Consider the following 21845-nt stretch of genomic DNA (forward strand, 5'->3'; position numbering starts at 1 on the left):
CGAGCAAACTTCCTCCCGGTGACCCCTCGGACCACAAAATCATGCTCTACAAACCCGCGTCTAAGCGCGTGGCCAAATCCGCTTGACCTGCGACCACCATTTAGCAATCTCCTCCCAAGCGGGATTGTGTGCAGTGGTCAAATTACTATCTTAATTAGCTTTTCCGCGCGGTTGGTGCTGATTGCAACGGCTAGCACCAAATCAGATCCGGAACATGATCAGGCGAGCTGCAATCACATTTCGGTAATCAAATAATGAATCAAAATGCACCATTTTAAGCCTCAACCGTCGGTGCGGTCCGCGAATAATGACAATAGTCATACAAATTCATCCCGTCCTCCCGTGGGGCCGTTGAAAGAGCAGCAAAACTACTAAACGCCATCCATTCCACCAAACTCACTCATCTGCCACATTTGACATGGGACCTCTGGCACCGGGGAAAAAGATCTACATGTAAAAATTTATCGTTTTCGAACATTCCTATGCGCACCGGAAAAAAAGTGCGCCAACACAGGACCAATTAATTGTTACTAACGGAAATGCAATTAAATTTAATATACACTAAAATAGCGGAAAAAAATAAACGTAGGCACGGATACAAACCCGAAAATAAAAATAACAAACAGCGCAAAAAACCAAACCTTCGAATCGAAGCAAAGAAAGCTGCTTCGATGTTTAATTAAGGCCGAAAACGTGAAAACGGACGTTCGGCGGCCGGAAGCATGCGATTACAAATGGAGGTTATGTTTGCCATATCGTGCGCGTTGGACGAATGCAGCGCGCTTGGAGGGGTACCCCTAAGAGTACAAGCTTAAAACAGAAAATATATAGAGAAATGAAAAGGGCGGAACAAAATGTTGCACAAACATGACCACGGCGTTCGCATTGAATTGTGTTTGGGAGCATCGAAAAAGGATCACTTTTATTGCGTAAAAGAAAAAAATGGACACAGGAAAAAGAGTAAAAACGCCGAAGCCCTTTGAAAGCGTGAACAAAATTGTACACTTTAACACATATCAGCAGTATCCATGTGTCGGTAAAAAGGTACAATGGCCAAACCGTATGCCATTGCAAAAAAAAGTTAAGAGGGAGCAAACGAAAAACATTGAGAGTAAATAAAACGGGATGGAATAATTCAAGCCAATATCTTCACCCTCCACCGATGTGAATTCAAAACGAATTTGCTCAGAAAAAATTGTAAAACCTACAAACAAACCACGGCGCACAAATAATTTAATAAAATAAGCGAAAAGAAAAAACGAACGTAAATAGTTTAAAAAAAAAAGAAAACCCTTGCATTGGGAAAAAATATAGCAAGAGAGATTTGCTTAAAGCATCGTAAATGAACATTTACAGTAGATAAAGCAATCGAACGATGGTCTACGGAAAATAAATAGGTGTTGGAAAAAAAGCATTGGTGGAAATGCGTTCCACGTTTGATGTTGCAGGTGTGGATGAAATTCAATGAATATTGTGCCAACCGTGGCTGAGGTGAATGTTAATTTAACGCTCGTTAGAGACAGGTTTAAATTATGTGTTTATTTAAGTTGTGTATCACGGGATTTTTTGCATTTGTACATTTTATGGTGCGATATTCTGATTTTAATTTACTACCACGAGGTGTTTTTTTATTGTTCCTGCTTATAGCTTTAAGGTGGACCTAGTTTTTGCACGTATCTGCAAAATGTTATCCTTTTTTTCCTCACACCTGTTCGACGCCCACAATTACGACACTAACCACAACGTGATCGGTGCACGCATCTGGAAAATGCCATTGAAATGGAATGTGCTTTTGTCCACATTCGGTCGCGAGCTGTAATCAGCCGTTGAACCCGTCGTGTTTGCGAAAAGTGGGTGGGAAGAGCTTTCCTCGCATCCCATTCAGGTTTACGGATGTTGTTTTTTTCTTTATTTTAACGCTAACAAGCCCACCATCGTGGCGCGCCATTCGCACCGGGAAGCGGAAGTATGCCGGCCATTCCCTACTGGTGTACAATAACCGGATTGTCATTGGCGTTTATCCGTCCGGATTATCTGCCACGATAGGTGCCGGCGATAAATCACCCTCGTTCGAAAGGACTATCAGTCGGTTTTAATTCGTTTTTACTACCATTCGGTTCGGCGCTGGGGGGGACCTGGTGGAGCTAAAGTGCTTCGTGTTGTTCAATGTACAATGCAAATTCAGTAGCTTAATCGACCGCGACAATGATATGCACGTTCTTTCCTGGAATCGACCGCGTGACGGCCGATGCTTCCGATGTGGTGAGATAAACAAGGACGATGGAGGGAAAAAAACGACGGCTAGCGTTTTACATTAATCCGAGGGTGTATTCTTTTATTAGAGTAGACAATTAAATAAAAGAAAGTAAAAAGGCAAACTGCACGAACCACGATGACTGAATGTGGAAAAAACGGTTGATTGTACGGGTCGTGTGGATGTTTAAGGTCATACGGTGTACGATTATTATGTTTTAAAATCGTATATCACACCCCAAATGGGTTGGGGTTGATTCGGTTGGATAACCCGGTTCGATTCAGAAAGGTAAACTAGAGGGAAGTTAGTCTCATCTTTTTGTAACAATAAACCAAATTAAATTGGGGCCGCTGAGTCAGCCACTTATTCGAACGAGGAATATTATATATTAGCACATGAATCGCATAATCGATATTTTAGGAAAAAATATAAAAATCAATAGCGGGCGCGAGATCGAAGGAAAAAAGTGCACTGCGTGTTGTGTATCGTACTCATTCCGATATTTATTGTCGCATAGTTAGGAAATGTAAAGAATGTTCGGTATGTTCGACGATCGGCAATCGTAATGTGGAGAAATTTAAGCGAAATCACTATGTTAATTGTTCACACTGAAAGATCATGTTTAAATGGTATGGTTTAAAGTTTATCAACATATTTCCTCATTATGTATTGGGCGAACACTAACGACAATGTGGGGGGGTTTAAGGAAATCGAAAAGGGCAAACGATCGCTGGATGGAAACAAATGATATTTAGACAATTGCATAATTTTTATGTCATATTTAGGATGAATTACAAATAAACGTAAATTTGACCATGAATTCAGCAGCGTTTTATTTTTACCAAATTGGTACCATGGTGAGAAAGAAAGGATACAACAAGCAGGTAATCTCATGGAGTTAAAGTCGTACCAGTCATGCGGAAAATATTTGAACGTATTTCGGTTGGACTACTAGATGTTTGAATTACTGTTTTGAAAACATCGCGGGTTTCTATGGCAACCCGACGGAAACACGTGCGACTGTCGTTCGTTGGCATTCTACATTCGCCCTTATACAAACTAACTTAATAACTGTACATTTCAGCACAAATAGGAATATTTTAAGCAGTCCACTTGAGACACCGTGTGTCCTGGTGCGTGCCAAGACAGCGAACGCAGCAATACCTAGTCCCACATGCCGTACAGGTATAGCTGGATGGAAACCCACACACCGCACAAAAGTGTCGCTCGGGAAGCTTCGATGGACCGGCTGCGGCTGTGAAATAATTCGGCGGTTCCGGGCGCTGCATTTTGTCCTCTTCGAGCAGCTGCGGGAAAGTCTTGCGATACTTTGCCCGATAGTACTCGGCCCCCTTGGTGCGTCGGTTTTTCTTCTTACTCGGTCCACTCCCATCGAGGCTGTCGTGAAACTTGGGTACCTTCTTCGACATCACCAAGTCCGCGTGGGGATCTTCGTGAAAATTGTCCTGCTCCAGTGCCTCGAGAGCTTTTCGCGCACGTCGCTTCCTAGCGGCATCGTCAAGCGTGCGCTTTTTATCGGCCTCCCGTATGCGTCCCGATTCTCGTGCTGCCATTTTTTGTTATCCAGATATTGTTTGCGCTTTCTTTCAGGAAGATGTTTGGTTGAAGCTGAGTGGGTAGTGTGTTTAGGCTTCTTTCTCGTGCAGCGGGAAACTGATGCGATCCATTAAATCGTCCACACGGGCCTGCAACACTTCGACGATCTCTACCGATATAAACAAGTGTTTCTCGTCCAGATCTTGAATGATGAACTTTTTGCCGAGTGATTGTGTTTCGTCCAGGTGCAGCAGGAACTGTTTCATAGCCGGATCACTGTGCGGAGGGAAATGCAAAAATGTTTATCAATAAATGAGACAACCCTGAGATGTTACAGGAGTTGATGCTAATACTTACCATTCAACTAACACTCCTTTCATAACATTCACCATTGCTGAGGTAAAATGTCGTTTGTAGTCAACAAACTGCACGACTAACCCAAAAATGTGAATCTTTCTCCGGCAGAAAATTGCATTTCTTTCAATAAAAACAATTTTGTTGACATTAGCTCGTAGTGTGGTAAATGTACATTGAACCTACCTTTGATCTGTTTTGTAATTGGAACTGTATCCGTTCCAGTTTACTAAAGGAACCAGGTACCTGAATTAACCTGGAACTGAAAAAATTCTGCTCGAAGAACTGCTCGAGAGCTCGAAAAATCTTCCACTGCGCATAGAGTAGTGTTGGTAAATCAATTCGAATCCGAATCCCATTCTATTAAACAGTTGCGAGACGATATAAAACAATCAATGCTGATCTGGACATCGTTTATCCTAACCTGAATCCCCATCAAAACACAACCGATTACTAGCATTTGCGATGTGAGCTTCGGCGCTGTAAGTACTTCTGTTAATCTTGAAAATCAACTAACATATGCAAACGATTTGCTTCGCAGGCATTAAAAATCGGACAAAGTGATTTTTGTCCGTAACACTGACATATTTTTAATAACGATACAGTTAAAAAATGTAAATATGCCCTAAGTCTGAATCAAGATAAATACACATTATATAAGGTAGCGAAATGTAGAGCATTTTGACGTCTAGACTGCAAAAAATCGAAAAATAGCCTTTGACAATATACTGATACTCAACTTTGGCGGGAATCGTCCTTAGAAGATAAGCAAACAGCAACGTTGGAGAACCAAACACCCGGATTCTTTAATTGCTTTCATTTTATTCGCATGGCAATTGTTTAAGAAGCCGTCGGCTGTAGTGGGTCACCGATTTTTCGAGCAAATGTGGCGAAGCTTCGCCTCTACTTCTTCTTCTTTCGCTACGCGAGTCGGGGTATATCCTCCTACGCTAAGTCAAATTTTTGTTCCCTTACTCGTAATCAGAGGCGTACCGACTCTGTCCGAACTCCTATAAAGGGGCAGGTCCTTTGTGACCGTCTATAAAAGCCATATGTCCACCCGCCGTCCACGGGAGAGATAATTCCTTCCGTTGTCAGGACACAAGAACTCGTGGTCCGCTTGATTGACTCAAACAGCACGAGATGTGCGGCAGCTAGGATTTGTCTGACATGAGCTCCAGCTCGGCGTGACCACGCGGTCGTGCCGCAAGCTAACCTTACTTTTCCGCTAACCCTTTCAGGAAACTTGTGTACTGCTAACATCCGCTCTGATTCACTACCGAACTGGAACTGAAAGTTTCACCTCACGTACCTTCTGCTTACTTGTATAGTTGTTAACATTCTATGCTGTTTATCACAATGCTGTCAAAAACCACGGTCGCCATTTTCTAAAAAAATACCTTCTAAAAAGTCACCTATTCAGTATTTAATCATCTTGGTCTGAATCATTGTCACTCCGTGGAATAAATCCCAGTCGAATCAAATCATTAAATCCGTCAAATGCCATTCGAATCTTCAGAATCCGCCTAGGGACCAAATCTTCGGGTCTTCCGAATCCCCGATTCTGCCAAAACTGCCGTCTTCGATTATTCCTCGTTCGAACCGCGGGGTGTTAGGTAACGAATTTTCCACCGGGTCTTCACCGGCGCATTGGCCGTAAGGTTAAATAAATTTCCAATTCAACAGTTTATCTTCCAGCTGAGAAGGCTGAAGATTCCGATTGCGTGTAACCGGAGGTGAAACATCCACCCTTTCGTCGTTTCGTGCAGCTTCTTTCGGAGAGTTAGCAAGATGGTGCAGTATTCTCGTCTGATGTCCGTGCAGGTTCGTATAGGAAAGTGTGTGTCCCTTTAAACGAGGTCGCCGATGCTGGATGTCCTTAAGCGCTGCAGTTCCAGTAAGAATGTCCCGGTGCAGGCGTGCTGGAATGCCATTTCCGTCGATTTACGCAGCGACATCCGGTGGGCAAAGTTTGTTTCGAGTGCTCGCGAAAGTAGAACGTTGGCGAAGAAAATTGGCTGGTTAGATAATCGATCCGACTAAGAGAAAATTCGACCTCCCTGCTCACTTTGCCTTCGAGCTCAGTTTGTGACGATGTTATGCGAATGTGTGCTTGTCCTGTTGAGTGTTTAAATGGCGGATTTTGCTGCCCCTTGAATTAGTGTAGGTGTTCTTATTTTTATCGTGCACTTACATCTTATGTGATTGAATACCCCTAGGCGATTAGATTTGATCAATTTTTCTCACTTCTTGTGGCGTTTGGTGACGTTTCGCGTGGTATCGTGGCATGGAACTCCAAAGCAGCAGTCCATGCATACTATGTTTTATCTTTAAACACCTGCACGTGTGTTGTTTGCGAGCAGCCGCTTTCAAGGACTGCTTCGTCCTTGTCAAATGTCATCCGGTGTCCTTCCGCATCGGAGACGAGATACCGAAAAGCCGGCCGCAACCGGTTGCCCTAAGAATCGAAAACAAATTACGAATTCAATTTGCCCACACCTTTTACGGTGAAGGTCATTTGGTCAAGTAGCTTCCCAGCCTACACGGAGGCTAGCAAATTTCGTGATCCGCTTTATTTACGTTGGTACAATCGCACGGTATCACGTGTCGGTAGCTGATCAAAGCAGTCTGCCTTCCTGTTGGCGAAGGAGGCTTATTTTTTATTTTTGTTTACCTTCCAACACATCACAAACGCCCCTGACACCGCTGGCGGATGGGTTTGAATGGTTTGTGCAATTTGCATCGATCACGTTCGATCGTTTCGAGAACGAAATGGCAAAAGAAGGAGGAGTCATGTTAATGGGAACAACCATCAATGATTGAGTCTGAGTGTGAAAAAAAAGAAAAAATGAACACAGCTGAAAGGAATGCTGTAGCATCTAACGGTGATTATGCTTATCAACACCAAGCAAGTCCCATAAGAACTTCCGTAGCATCTTCTGATAAGCAAATGTATTTGCTTTCATCGAAGCGCAATTGGTGAAATTTAAAATTCTCTTCGTTTCCCTCGACAGGTCCGCAAGGCCGCCCGCTACGCCGTCGATGTCCAACAGCGTCAGTTCCACGCGTCCTGCGCTGCCGCGTCGAAGGTCGCCTTGTCCAAGTTCGACCAGAATGTGTACCTGCCGTACGAGAAGCTCCAGAAGAACCTGGAGGTCGTGAAGAAGCGCCTCGGGCGTCCGCTGACCCTCAGCGAGAAGGTGCTCTACTCGCATCTGGACGATCCGGCCAATCAGGATGTGCAGCGTGGTGTGTCCTACCTTCGGCTGCGCCCCGATCGCGTTGCCATGCAGGACGCCACCGCCCAGATGGCGATGCTGCAGTTCATCTCGTCCGGACTGCCGAAGGTGGCCGTCCCGTCCACCATCCACTGTGACCATCTGATCGAGGCACAGGTGGGCGGCGTCAAAGATTTGGCGCGCGCGAAGGACATCAACCAGGAGGTGTACAAGTTCCTGTCGTCGGCCGGTGCGAAGTACGGTGTCGGTTTCTGGAAGCCCGGCTCGGGCATTATCCATCAGATCATCCTGGAGAACTACGCCTTCCCGGGTCTGTTGATGATCGGTACGGACTCGCACACGCCAAACGGAGGTGGTCTGGGTGGACTGTGCATCGGTGTCGGTGGTGCGGACGCCGTCGACGTGATGGCCAACATCCCGTGGGAGCTGAAGTGCCCGAACGTGATCGGTGTCAATCTGACCGGCAAGATTGGTGGCTGGACGTCGCCCAAGGACGTTATCCTGAAGGTGGCCGACATCCTGACCGTGAAGGGTGGTACCGGTGCGATCGTCGAGTACACTGGCAAGGGTGTGGAGTCGATCTCGTGTACCGGAATGGCGACGATCTGTAACATGGGCGCCGAAATCGGAGCTACCACGTCGATCTTCCCCTTCAACAAGCGTATGGCCGATTATCTGTCCGCCACCGGACGCTCAGCCATCGCTGCCGAAGCCAAAAAGTATCAGGCCAGCGTGCTGACGGCCGACGCCGGTGCCAAGTACGATCAGGTGATCGAAATCAATCTGGACACACTGGAACCGCATATCAACGGACCGTTCACGCCCGATCTGGCCCACCCGATCAGCAAGCTGAAGGCGAACGCCACCAAGAACGGCTACCCGATGGACATCCGCGTCGGTCTTATCGGTTCGTGCACGAACTCGTCCTACGAGGACATGGGTCGGTGCGCGTCGATCGCGAAGAACGCCATGAAGCACGGCCTGAAGTCGAAGATTCCGTTCAACGTGACGCCCGGATCGGAGCAGATCCGTGCCACGATCGAGCGCGACGGCATTGCAAAGACGTTCGACGAGTTTGGCGGCACCGTGCTGGCGAACGCTTGCGGACCCTGTATCGGCCAGTGGGACCGTCAGGACGTCAAGAAGGGCGAGAAGAACACGATCGTCACGTCGTACAATCGTAACTTCACCGGCCGTAACGATGCCAACCCGGCAACGCACTGCTTCGTCACGAGGTACGTTAGACGAAAGCGTTATCTGCTCGCCGGCAAAAGAAACGACTAACCATCTTGCACTTTCTTCCTAACAGCCCCGAGCTGGTAACGGCCCTGTCGATCGCCGGTACGCTGAACTTCAACCCCCTGACCGACGAACTGACCGGTAAGGACGGAAAGAAGTTCAAGCTGGACTCTCCGTTCGGTGACGAGCTGCCCCAGAAGGGATTCGACCCCGGCATGGACACCTATGAGGCGCCCCCATCGGTAAGACCACGTGACAACACTCGCAAAATCAGTAGAATAGTGGCGGACGGTGAACGCTGGACGGTGTCCAAAGTTCGAGCCCCCTTCCTACCTGCTAGTCTAGTAGGACGTCAACCACGAGCTTATCTTATCAGATTGTGTACGGAGTATAGTACACCGAACACCGACAAATAGCAGGCGCTCTGATTTTGTGAGGCCATTGGAGCCACACTACTTGTTGAAAAGCAAAACAAAAAGTGCTGAGTAGGTCAAGGTTTCAATTTTATTTTCAATTTTTTCCTTCCGGTAAACACGCCGGTTGATGGTTTGACAGCAGTTTTTTTTTTATAATTGTCTACTTTTACATTGCCTGGAAAATTTGTTTTCTCTTCACTTTTTCCTTACATTTTAATATTTCCGTTTTTTGACTTTATGGTGTTAAAGGAAGAATTTATTTCTTTTGTCAATTTGATTCACTCAGTTTAATATTACAGCGAAATAATAACTTTTGAAGTTACTTCCGTTTGATTCTAATATTCATAAAGTTACAGTCAATTAAGAAAAGTTTTTAACCGTTTATTTTATAAAAAAATTGTTACTTATGTGTTTAAATATATTTTTTTTAATATTCAAACAACTTTCTTCCAAATCGTAAAATAGGTCTAGTATAAATCATTATACATTATGTTATCATTAATACTAACCCTATATACTTTTTTTTAGTCCCTTCTAATGTTACGAAACTGCTGCACCAAACCCAAATCTGAATAGTTAAAATATCCCTTGTTTTCAATGTTGTGATGATCTGATGTCTTGATGTCTTAGTGTTGGAGATCTGTTGTTAACATTTATTTCCTTTTTTTACATTTATCAGGACGGTTCCAAGGTTAAGGTCGATGTGGACCCGAAGAGCCAGCGTCTCCAGCTGCTCGAACCGTTCGATACCTGGAACGGCAAGGATCTGCAGGACATGACCGTCCTGATCAAGGTGAAGGGCAAGTGCACCACCGATCACATTTCGGCCGCCGGCCCGTGGCTGAAGTACCGTGGCCATCTGGATAACATCTCCAACAACATGTTCATCGGGTAGGTTCCCTGGCGGAGGGCCCTTTGAGGATGGAATTTTACGGTGCGCTTTTCTGCTTATTTTGTTTCCCAGTGCAACCAACATCGAGAACAACGAAATGAACAAGATCAAGAACCAGGTGTCGGGCGAGTGGGCCGGAGTACCGGACGTGGCCCGCTTCTACAAGGCCAAGGGCATCAACTGGGTTGCGGTGGGAGATGAGAACTACGGCGAGGGTTCGTCCCGCGAGCACGCCGCGCTGGAACCCCGCCATCTGGGCGGACGCGCCATCATCACCAAGTCCTTCGCCCGTATCCACGAGACCAACCTCAAGAAGCAGGGTCTGCTGCCGCTCACCTTCGCCAATCCCGCGGATTACGATAAGGTGCGTACGGAAAAGGCGAATCGATAACAGAGCGCGAGTGTTTACCTCAAGGGTTTTCGTACTAATCAATGTGTTTGCTCCCGCCTACCTCAGGTTCAACCCCACTCGAAGATTTCGATCCTGGGCCTGGACAAGTTCGCCCCCGGCAAGCCGCTGGACTGTGAGATCAAAACCGACGGCAAGGTCGATAAGATCAAGCTGAACCACTCGTTCAACGAGCAGCAGATCGAATGGTTCAAGGCCGGCAGCGCCCTGAACCGTATGAAGCAAATCGCGGCCAGCAAGTAAAGTGCAATAGTCTCATCTTCCGGTTTCCCGGGAAGCCCACAACAAACCACTCCTCAATAGGTGGTTGTTTCGATCGCAACCACTACTTCCGACTGGCCGATAGAGGAGCAGTCCCTTGTTACGTATTGATGCGGGATACTTAAACGAACCGTTGCGAAGAGAATATCAACCCTCTCGACCTAACACGACACCAACCAAAGCGCACAACCGGAACACGCGGTCCAACCCCACCATCCCGCTCAAGCCGGGGGCCGGTTTGCTTTTGTGTGTGTTTTATTTCGAAACCGAATTAGAGTTAATTTGTCGCGACTTCGGTTGGTGCTTAGATTGTAAATAGAGCAGCCATTATGCAAGCTACTTATATATGGGCCGCTCCCTGTGGCGAGAGAGCAAACAACAACCAAAGCCTAATAATCGCCTCTAAAACACTTGAATCGCTGCTACTTATCTTGAACCGTACTGGAGATTGACCACGTGTCAACGTCTTTTCGATTGATTGAAGATTGTTTTACGAAACCTAAAATGCGTGCGGGAACTAATCATAGCACCGCCGCGGGCACCTTCCCGACTCGAGAGGGGGGTTGCTTTACCGCACGAATGAATGCAAGTACTACGTTTAAAATTATATAGAATGTGCAAATTTATCCCTCAAGTCCTTACACTTAGGTGCTAGAAGACAAACAAACCGAAGCGTAAAGTTAGAGTGTATTACTAATCCGTACTAAAATAAACCTCAAGCGCCTCGTTGGCCTTTGTTTTAATTTCAACGTTTTTTCTCTTTAATTTTTTAAATGGTTCTGATTTGGGAAAATCGCACAAAAGTGCCATCCAACTTCGGTTGCGAGTCAAAAAATAGTGCAAAAATAAGCTCTTCGTTTCCTTGTTTGGTTCTTTAGGCTATTTGTTTCCTTTTTGATTTACACTTCACTAGACAATAATGATGGTATGCAGTTTTGAGTAAATAAATGAAATAAAATAAAACTAGCGACAAGGTGTATTTTTTTTTTTGGATATGAGAACCAGGCCACGTAGACCTGGGATACTAAATTGTCAAAAAACGTCGGATAAGGTGGAGTCTTACAATCTTCCATTTAAAAGGCAGGAAAAAGCACGTCTCATTGTTGCGCCAAACGCTGGCAGATTTTAGAGATGCGTTGTCTTTACCGATGAGAGCTATTTATATAGGATACAATGTGCGGAAACACCCTCAAAATACCTAATTTGATCGATAAGTGATGACGGGAAAAATGGACTGACTTTTAGTCAAGAATGACTGACTTTTAGGCCTCCCAGTTCTACAGATATTTATCCAACGGGATTATTTTGAATGGCCATAAATGCTCTCAACTATAAACAAGCAAAACTAGCCCACTTCAATGCTAATGCCAAAAAGCATTGGAAGTCGTGCGTGCGTATAAAACGTAAGCTTTCAATTAAAATCAACGACATTAGTAATTGATGTTTGATTGATTTGTATGACAATTTATTGGACACCGTGTAGATACTAGGTGAACTTTAAATTCAATTTAAGTTATTAATTATCGCTTAATGTTAAAATAATGTTTTCTCTAGCTTTCTCAGTTCAAATGCAAAAACTTACTTATGTCAACTCTGGTTTCGGATGTTGATCATTCTGTGTATCCTTGTTTTTTCTTTTACTTTTCCTTACAAAAACTGAACCTCAATCGTTTATTAACGTATAAATTGTGGTATGCAGGTTTGGTGAGTTTTTCAGTGTGATGGTTTGCAATTCATTTCCATCTTCAACAAATTCACAACAAATAACAAATTTTCTTTTAGCCGCACGAACACAAATGCTTTCCACTGCCAACTTCCTCCGCTCGCTTAGGATTTAGCCGAAGAATCCACCGAAACCGGCTCCACCGAAGCCGTGCCCATGTCCGTACCCGTCGTAGCCATGGCCGTATCCGTGGCCGTACCCGTGACCGTAGCCATGGCCGCCGTACCCATGGTGTCCATGACCGCCGTACAGTCCGTAACCGCCACCGCCGTGTCCGTGTCCGTGTCCGTGTCCGTAACCACCGTAGCCTCCGTAACCTCCGTGGTACCCGCCGTAGCCACCACCGAAGCCCGGATATCCGTGTCCGTAGCCGCCAAATCCGAACTGTCGCTTAACACGATCCGCGGCCGTCGCATCCTCCGCCGAAACGAGGCAACCCAGCGCCAAACACACCACCGCACAAACGAGGGCAAACAGCTTCATGTTGTTCGGGTTTGGTACGATCACACAACTGGGGGAACCGAAAATCACGAGCACAAAACGCACCGACTGGATTCCCTTTTGCCTTCAGCTTTGCTTCACCTGTTCACCTCGCAAGATGGACACTCGTTGTGACATAACCTATGCTGCGTCTTAAGCTATTTATATGCAGCCACCCAACATCCCACCAGATCCAACGCCGACTTCTCGGCTTGGGGAAGGGGCACGAGGGCGATGGCCGAGCATTGCGCCCGGAGGAGAATGTCACCCCGCATGAGCGCTCTGTCGTTCAGGGTTTCAGGGTGAAGACAACGCCAACTTTAGTGACCGACCGGGCCCCCCTCCGCCTTACAGCACGAGACAGTCCCGGTCCGGCGAAGGTCAGCGCTTTTTCGACCGGCGTCAGGGCCGCGTAATGGTGGGAAAGCCCAGCAGCCACCGATCCGCGGGTCCGCTGTTTGTTTGGTTGATTCATCCGATCAGTTTCTACACGTTGATGTCTGGCCGAATCTCTTTCTCTGTGGCACGCGCGGAAGCCCTTTCGGACACCGAAATGGAACCTATTTACGTTCAAGTAATAAATAGGGTTTGAAAATCCGCACAATTGAAAAGTGAAATGGTGTTCTTTACCTTATAAATTTGTTTTTTGTAAGGTGATTTCAACAAGTTTAGTTGGATTGTTTGCAATTAAATAAGCTGGACTCTGATTTATTCGACCAATCAATGGCATTATTTGGTCATATTTACTTCGTACTGCATTTTTTTGAAAATTTTGCAAGCTTTAACTGTTTAGGAACTATTTTAATTTGGTAATATTTTCAAAAGTAATTGTATTCACATTCACTTAGAATACATGTGTTTATGTTTCAATTCGCACTTCTCTATGTAAGTATAAACATTCAATTGGAAATGTAGGTTATTTATGTTTTTTTCTGCAAACATATAAACCACTGTAGGCTAATGCAAGGATTATAGCGTAAACCTATGGTTTTTCATTAACATAAAATAGTTCAAATGTCTAATGATTTTTGTCTGAGCGTTTACGTTTTCGCGTTGATACAAATTTTCATTCTATTTAATTATATCTCATAATCTTTGGCATTAAAATTGTACATTGTTACTCTGTTTATTAATATTTTTAGTTTGTTAGAAGATTACAGGTTAGAGAAAAAATACTACGAAAAACAAAAAAAATAAATCAACAACAATTTTAGACTAGAAAATGTGAAGTTTGTTGTTTGTTACAACAATATTGATCGTCTCAACCGGCTCAAGGCAAAAAAGGAAACACAAATGTAGACACTAAAAACAAATGAACAGAACGCCACCAAAAGGATTGTGATTCGAGCTAGAGCGCAGTGCACTTTTTATTATTTCGTAAAACCTGATTTTTGTAGGGCGTATTCAACGGTACCAACACAAAACCGACTGGAAACCGGCCCCAGGTGAGAGGAAGAAAAGAAAGGGCAACCCATCAATCCCGTTCGTCCCCCAGTGGGGTAGAGGGCAAAATCTGCGAATCGAGCGTGCTCAGAACGACACGTCAGACGAGCCCTTCTCGTCGCTTCCGAGCGACTCGGCGTTGTTGGGCCGATGGTCATGGCGTCGATCCCGTTTACCGATCGTACCGCCGATGCATCCGATCTGCCCGACCGGCGTGTCCAGGGTGACGTTCGGTGCGTTGAAGCTCAGCTGAGGCCCCCCGAGATCCACGTCCAGCCCGATCGTCTTCAGTATGCCGCCAACGACGTCGAGGTTACGCTTGGGGCGCTTCGGCTTCAGCTGCTCGATTGACCCGAGGTTCCGGTTGACCCCGGAACCGTCCCTGAGCGACGAACGCTGCAGAAGCGTGTTTCCTGCCGGCGTGTGCGTGGGATTTGCCCCTCTTCCGGCCGGGCGGGGGAAGCCATCGGTGTGGGGTAGCAGCCGGAGAAGGCACAGTGCGAACCAGAGAACCACAGCGAGCGCCATGTCGGACGTGACTGATGGCGCGAAGGACGGCGGATGACGATTTGAACGCGCTTTCCGTGCAGCCTGGGTTGGGTTCGGTGGGATGGTAAATTGTAGAAAATTGTAGGGGGAAATATAATTTCCCATCACGGGTCAATTAAAACACATTTAGCAGCATCAAAGCTCCTAAAGTTGGTCACATTAACTTACGAGCGCAAAGTGCAATCATTCTCGACCCCGAGGGCTAGTGTGGCGCAGTATTTATTAATGAGTAACCAAAATCGTGCAGGCATAACTAATCGATTAATTAAAGTAAGTTCCATCCTAGGGCATAAATAGAGGATTTTCAAAACATTTTGCAACTCGTAACTGGAAATGGATGTTGGAAAAGCATTACAGTACATAACAATATCTATTAATTGAATTGAGCTATAATCTTTATCTTTAGCCGATATTATTGTGATTCTTTATGGATAATTTTTTGTGATTCCTTTTCTTTAAAGCGAAATGGGTTTGCTGCAGTTTTTCCTCTAAACCAATACATAAAGTAATCATTAGACATCATCGGTGTACATCAGAAGAAATGTGATACGTGTTAGTAATACATGTTATCGCAAGTTATTTTTCATAGTACGATGTCATTACCTGGCTTTCATTAGAGAATGTCGCTAATTTGTTCTTACTAGACAATCGTAGGAATAGATAAAATAAATATTACTGGGTTTGAGAACATAGGCTTGAAAAACATTTCTTGTGGCTTCCTGGAGCAGTACATACTCAAATTAGTAGATGAGGTTGAAATATTTTTCCAAATCAACAAGCATCCGAACAAACTCTCTTCCAAACAAAAAGATATTTATCAATAAAAGATAGATAAAATAGTTTCAAAACTTAATTATACTTAATTGTAAAATAAAAATGCTTCAATCCTGTCGTTTTTCCTACTATCCCATTATTAGGACCACAAGGTAGATCTGCTTGTCGAAGAAATGGCAAATCTCTTACATTTCAACTGCGACAGCAAAATGGGCCAGATTAGCAACGATCCGTTTGAGTCTTCCGATCGGAACAATATTGCAAAATTGTATGTGAATTTAAAGCAGGGGTCGCGAAAAGCAAAAGTTCCTTGAAGCATATACGATCGTCCGGTAAAAGCGCGCTAAAGACTTGTTTGCGTAAGTTGGTCTGATTGATTTTAAAAATATTAGATTATTAATGTTTGCAATAATTGTGATGATGAAATATATGAAATGATGCATTCATATATTTTTAAGTGAAAAAGCTATAAATTATTCTCAGCTAAGCCCTCGAATTAGTAGTGCCAGATCTGCATCCGAGTATCTTAGACATTTCCGTGAAATGTAATCATCGGTGGGGTTGGTTGGGTTGGCAACTGCCCAACTTTCCATTCTGATTATTGAAAGAGAGAAGAGTAACGGATAAGTTCAAAATTTCCTGAAGAGTGAAATATATCCCAATAAGTTTATACCTTCTTTCCAAGGGTGCAGTGGGGCATTCGGTGACCTCTCTATAGCAATGATGTAGTTGGAATTCTTCTGGTTAGCTATCAAATATGGACTGTTCATGGCAAGGTATTGCTGCATTAGGGAGAAGGGTAGTAAGTGTTTGAAAAGAATATAACTGAGTGGCTTCTAAAGAGACTGGAAAGGGTACTTACATCGCGCATCTCTACCGGCAGCATGTTGTTGAACGTAATGCACAGAGAATCGAACGAGGGACGTAAGGTGGCGTTCACGTACCAACAAGTGATCATGATGTCGTACAGATCCTCACTGGCGTACCTCGGCTGCTCCATGCGGTATCCGTCGATGATCTGCTGGAACAGCTCCTGGTCAGCATCCTTTCCCGGATACGGCTGGATGCCGAGCGAGAACAACTCCCACAGCAGCACTCCGTACGCCCAGACGTCGGTCTTGGTGCTAAAGACGCGTTTCGTAATGCACTCGATCGCCAACCACTTGCTCGGCAGCGGATCGTCGCTAAACTTCTTATACTGGCTGTTGCCGGTTTGGATCGACCGTGCCAGACCAAAGTCACCGATCTTGACCACGTTGTTCTCACAGAGCAGGATGTTCCGGGCAGCCAGATCCCGGTGAATGACCATTCTGGACGCGAGGTACTTCATGCCGTGCGCGATCTGAGTCGCCCAGCAAATTAAATCGATCGTGTTGAACTCGTCAGTTGCGGGGTCCCATTCAGAAGAGTTCTCACGCTGGATCCGGGTCTTCCAGGCCGCGGACAACGTGTCCAAGCAGTTGACAAAGCGTTCCGTATTTTTCTGCATGAAGTCCAGTAGGCAGCCGTGCCGACAGTATTCGAAAATAAGCATTAGCTCCCCTGTGAACATAGAGATATCATTGCAATGTCACTTGCGAGAGCTTCTGGCAAACAATAATGTACTAAATAAGACACTGTTTTGGCATTTTGTCTTTTACAGACAAAAATATTTTTTCGGTCTGACCTGCATGTTCAATCCAAAACAGAAAAATCTATGAAAATCATGATAAACATGAATGAAATATATTTCTTTTTACCGTTTCCTTTACACTTTTTTTTTACACTATCTAGGAATTTAGCTGTTAGTCACTTGCTTTTTCGACTGTTTTTTCACTATTCTTTTACTTTTAGTTAAATAATCAGCGTATATTACCATGGAAGGGGGCTGTTTGTGTTTCTAGATAAACATTACTTCGATACATGAAACTGTTTCTTTTCAGTATGTAGCGAAAGAGAGTACAGTAGCTATTAAAACTGGCCAAATATGATGAAAATACGCAAATACAATGTTATGTTCTACATAAAGCAACAAAGGAAATCAAACCTAGCAAAAAGTTTTCACATTACGTTTACATGATGTTTGGATTTTGTTATTTCTTATTACTCATCTCAAATTGTAAAGAGATCAATAATTACAAATTACCATAAAACGGCTCTGATGGAAGGAAATCTTCTTTTGAAGAACACGCTTCAATAAAACTGTCAGAGAAACTAAAAGCATGCAAGACCACGTGGAACCCTAATGTGTTGAAGAAAGTAATCATGTGTCGAGTACTCACGTTTTTGAATGTTCTTCGTGACGGCACCGAGCAGGTTCACCACGTTCAGGTGCTGACCAACATGGACCATCATCTTCACCTCCGAGATGAGCATCTTGATCACGGTGTCCTCCTGCTTGTTCCGTTTGATCATTTTCACCGCCACCGTCGTGGTCGGTTCACAATCCTTAATGTTGGTCGCTTCCGCCAGTACCACGACACCGAACTCACCCTGGCCAAGTCTCCTGCCGAACTTGAGCTTCTCCTTATCGATCTCGTACTGGGGTGGAACGATGGACGATTCCCCGCAGCGATCAGACCTCTTCGCATCTCGGCGCCGGCTTGCCATCCGCATGATGGTTAGCAGCTGCACCGAAACCGTGAGCAACGATACGAACAGGATGATGTATGTCGCATTCTCTTTGACGACGTCGAAAGGAGTCTTTTGGGTTTGGAGATAGTTCTTCCCGGTGAAAATCCACGTTTTGTTGACCGTTCCCATGAAGCTGTACGCCATACAGTTCACCTTCGAAAGGATCGCGCTTGTCGTAACGTTCAGACTGTACTTTGTGCCAACAACGCCCGGTATGAGCTGATCGTTTCTAAACCATCCAATCACCGGTTTTGGCACACCGTCGGCGTCACACTCTAACTCGACTTCCCCATTAAATGTGTCGTTCAGCGCGTAGTTCGTTATTCCTGGAGACGAATTTATCAAGTACGGTTTAATCGGCATTCGAACCGGTATCGTTAGATCCGCTTTATAAACCGTCCCATTGCTCAGCTTAAACTCACAGCGAGCAGTCGTTGTGGTACTTATTTTGGCTATGGTAAAGTTCTTCTGCAAGGTGTACTTTTCGCTCGGCACATTTTTAGTACGTCCTGCGTTGATCCAAGCGTTCTTCTTGTCATGCGCCAGACGGAATTGCCCCGTCGTGTCATTTGAGATGGCCATACACGTCAACTTCACGGAATCAGAGGGATAGACGGTGGTGTGTGGATAAGTGCGCTTTAGTACCAATGGCGCATCGCCATCCTTTACGTAGAGTGATTCGACTTCAAGAACGCCTTTCGAGTTGTTTGCGGCGCAGCGTACGATTCCGGACACCGGGCTCTGCAGCGAACTGGTTGCATTGAAACGGCCAGTGTATCGCTCGTCAGTCTGATAAAACATTTCTTAAATTAGGTTTGGTCAGTTTTTTTTATCATCCCCCACCATGATTCAATTTTCTTCAGAGTGAAATCCACCCCACACTGACTTTACTCATTGCGTGATAACAATACCACGCCTCAGAAGCAAAACTGATATAAAAGTTTGGTAAAACGTAAAGAAAAACTTGCCTTATTCACTGACAATTCGGTTGATGAGACATTGTTTTCCTTACAGCTGTCCCATTCCAATGACTGGCAGGGTATAAAAAACACGTTAATTTCAGCTACAGGATACGCGTAACCAGAACAGAGGACATCAACGCTGGTGACATTCGACATAGAGTTGGTATAATTCATTTGAAGCTGGGGTTTGCCTATGAAGCGATCATAAGATATAGTCTGCTTCCAAACGGATCGAAAAGGGAAAAGTGTAAACTTACCGGAGAACAGGACATTCAGCCGGCGGCTCTCGCTTAGGTGTTTGTAGCTGGCAACTAAGTCAAACACATAGCCTTGCTTTACGCTACCGCTTGGCAAGGAAAAGGTTACCTTATCTTTACCAGCATTTTTTAAAAGCGAAAGATCTTGCTTATAGACCGATTTGGTATCGAGCTTGGTTTCATTGTTAATACCGGGAACGTTAACCTCAAGAAGAAATTTGTCGGTGCAGTCAAATACCGTCACATTGTCGCCAGTGTGACGGTGTAGCCCTGTGAGATCGATTGCACAGTTGCTGACCATTACTGCTATCAAAAGAGTGGCACAGGGGCTGCTGTCGGAGCTGTAACAGCACCCGTAGAGACCTGCGTTGATCCTCGACACATTTTGCATGGACAACTGTCCTTCTTCAAGCTGAATGTGATGGTTTGATTCTAGTGTCTGGAAATGAACCAAGGAATTTACTTATTTCCGCTGCATATCATGACTAACTTTTATAAACTAGATCTTTTCTTACTTTTTCAGTATCGTACACTTTAAATTTCCATACGATCGAGTCGTTGTTAGGGGGAAGTGGGCATTCGGTGTGAAAATCGGTATGCTCGAGTACAAGCCGTATCCCGTAGTCGGTGGACGCTTTGGGAGGGTATTTGGTAAAACATTGCACATTACAAAAGATACAACCCATCGTATTAACTCTTCATAGATGCTGCCGTACAAATATTTTATCTTACCAGTACTATCGGTCCACACCGCACCCATTAACAGGAGAAAAGTAAGGCAAAGTCTGGGCTCCATTGGGCTGAGTAACTTCACGAGCAAAGCTGAACGTGTAAAGGAACGTAACATGAAACGCCCCTAATCTAACTAATCACCAACATTCACATACTACACATACTATACTTTCAAACCTTACTCTGTAGCCGAAACCGTTTTCACTTCTTGCCTGGTGAGGTGCTCCACTCTGACTGAAAGTTTAAAACTCAATTTCTATTTCTAAAGTTTTCGTTACTTTAACAGGTGAATCATTTTGTGCAGTTTTTGTAATTTGACGGTCGATTGTATGAAAAAGAAAAACGCTTCATTACTACGAGAAGGAAACGTTTGAAAAAAAAACCCAATGTGTGAAAAAGTTATCAATTTTCTTTTACGTCATCGTGCTTATTTACAACTAATCGATTGATTGGCTACTGTTTTAAGGTTCGTTTTTAAATGATGAAAACATTATAATGGTATGTTCGATCTAAATAATTTAATACATAAACGACTCCCAAGGTACTAGTTAGTGCAGAACGAAGTAGTAACAGAATTGAACAATAAACCGAAACATACGAAACGCAAGCGATATTTTTTTCTAATCTATTTTTATTTTACACATTTATTTATCGCATCACTTGAGACTGGCAAGAAACGATCCCGACTGTTAACCAAGCATATGTTTGTTGACGACTTCTGTGTCAATTTTGAAGCAACTTTTGCCCTGAAATCAAATCAATAATAGCAAACATTGTATCCTACTCGAAAGGGGCATTGCTTAAAGTGCTACTTACATTATCATGTTGGATTACAACATCGATCAGTGCTCTACCCTGCGCCACCAGTAGATGATGCTTGTACTTATCCAAGCTGTACGTCTTGCTTCCATCGGAAACGATCTCGGTCGGCTCCACGGGACAGTGGTTCGGGACGCCAAACATGGTCATCACCTCCGTCGCATCCTGGTTGGTGGCCGCATCGTCCATACTGGCGCACAGATCCACCGACTCCTTCACCACCGGTAAGCCATTCTTCGTGATGGTCACTTGCATCTGCGGGGAGAGATTTGGTTTGTGATCGTGTGAAGAAGTTTGTTACTCTCGAATTTCTCACCTGCGCCGTGCGGAAACCCAGGGTGCGCACGGTCGACTTTGTTTGTACGCCACAATCCTTCGTCAGTGCGACTGTGGTTCCCGGGTCGATGGTGATGACCTGTCCATCGCCGCCACAGTTTTCCACACTGTGCAGGATCATTTCGAAGCCACCGTTCTGCAATGAGATTGGTAGGTGAACAGGCGAGCAGCTTGGAGAGGATTTTTGTTAGTCTTACACACGCCCTTGCTGACCAAACGTGGCCCATCAGCAGCACGGTCAGCCAGAGTGTCGTGGTTGTACGAGATGAGTGCATTTTGCGGTCACTTGGTAAACTTTTCCTGCCACTAAGGCTGGTAGGAATGTTTATATAGCATCATTTTACTGTTTTCGTGAGCGGCCACAAATGAGATCATATGTGTTTCCGGGGTAATTAAGTCTATCTGGTATCAAACAGGGAATGCATGTGGTTGTGTGAACATGCAATCACGTTTGCTTTCAAATTAATTCAGCGTTGTAAGCCGTCAAATGATTAAATAACATACCTTACCTAACAGGTTCTTCTGGACTCCAGACG

At 44.8% G+C, this 21845-nt stretch overlaps 5 protein-coding genes across 5 annotated transcripts; 1 reads left to right on the forward strand and 4 right to left on the reverse strand.

Moving 5' to 3' along the window:
• Nucleotides 1-3354: 3354 nt before the first annotated feature.
• Nucleotides 3355-3838, reverse strand: LOC131294993 (zinc finger HIT domain-containing protein 1). Its single transcript, XM_058323052.1, has one exon. It carries the CDS (start codon nucleotides 3826-3828, stop codon nucleotides 3355-3357), a length of 474 nt encoding a protein of 157 aa, XP_058179035.1. The 5' UTR covers nucleotides 3829-3838.
• A 22-nt stretch (nucleotides 3839-3860) lies between these two features.
• On the reverse strand, nucleotides 3861-4222 carry LOC131294994 (general transcription factor IIH subunit 5). Its single transcript, XM_058323053.1, has 2 exons — nucleotides 4169-4222; nucleotides 3861-4087 (listed from the first exon to the last, which is right to left on the reverse strand). Exons 1-2 carry the CDS (start codon nucleotides 4201-4203, stop codon nucleotides 3901-3903), a joined length of 222 nt encoding a protein of 73 aa, XP_058179036.1. The 5' UTR covers nucleotides 4204-4222; the 3' UTR covers nucleotides 3861-3900.
• A 1633-nt stretch (nucleotides 4223-5855) lies between these two features.
• LOC131282719 (probable aconitate hydratase, mitochondrial) lies at nucleotides 5856-11549 on the forward strand. The gene is made up of 6 exons (XM_058312251.1): nucleotides 5856-5989; nucleotides 7180-8639; nucleotides 8714-8885; nucleotides 9739-9950; nucleotides 10024-10315; nucleotides 10409-11549. Exons 1-6 carry the CDS (start codon nucleotides 5957-5959, stop codon nucleotides 10601-10603), a joined length of 2364 nt encoding a protein of 787 aa, XP_058168234.1. The 5' UTR covers nucleotides 5856-5956; the 3' UTR covers nucleotides 10604-11549.
• A 2805-nt stretch (nucleotides 11550-14354) lies between these two features.
• Nucleotides 14355-19004, reverse strand: LOC131293261 (vascular endothelial growth factor receptor 1-like). The gene is made up of 4 exons (XM_058321342.1): nucleotides 17852-19004; nucleotides 16453-17132; nucleotides 16264-16372; nucleotides 14355-14806 (listed from the first exon to the last, which is right to left on the reverse strand). The coding sequence occupies exons 1-4, from the start codon at nucleotides 19002-19004 to the stop codon at nucleotides 14355-14357; spliced, it is 2394 nt and encodes a 797-aa protein (XP_058177325.1).
• A 1839-nt stretch (nucleotides 19005-20843) lies between these two features.
• LOC131282144 (uncharacterized) lies at nucleotides 20844-21584 on the reverse strand. Its single transcript, XM_058311543.1, has 4 exons — nucleotides 21507-21584; nucleotides 21290-21445; nucleotides 20971-21228; nucleotides 20844-20900 (listed from the first exon to the last, which is right to left on the reverse strand). The coding sequence occupies exons 1-4, from the start codon at nucleotides 21582-21584 to the stop codon at nucleotides 20844-20846; spliced, it is 549 nt and encodes a 182-aa protein (XP_058167526.1).
• Nucleotides 21585-21845: the final 261 nt, after the last annotated feature.

Source organism: Anopheles ziemanni, chromosome 2 (assembly GCF_943734765.1).
Source record: "Anopheles ziemanni chromosome 2, idAnoZiCoDA_A2_x.2, whole genome shotgun sequence".
Classification (NCBI taxonomy): domain Eukaryota; kingdom Metazoa; phylum Arthropoda; class Insecta; order Diptera; family Culicidae; genus Anopheles; species Anopheles ziemanni.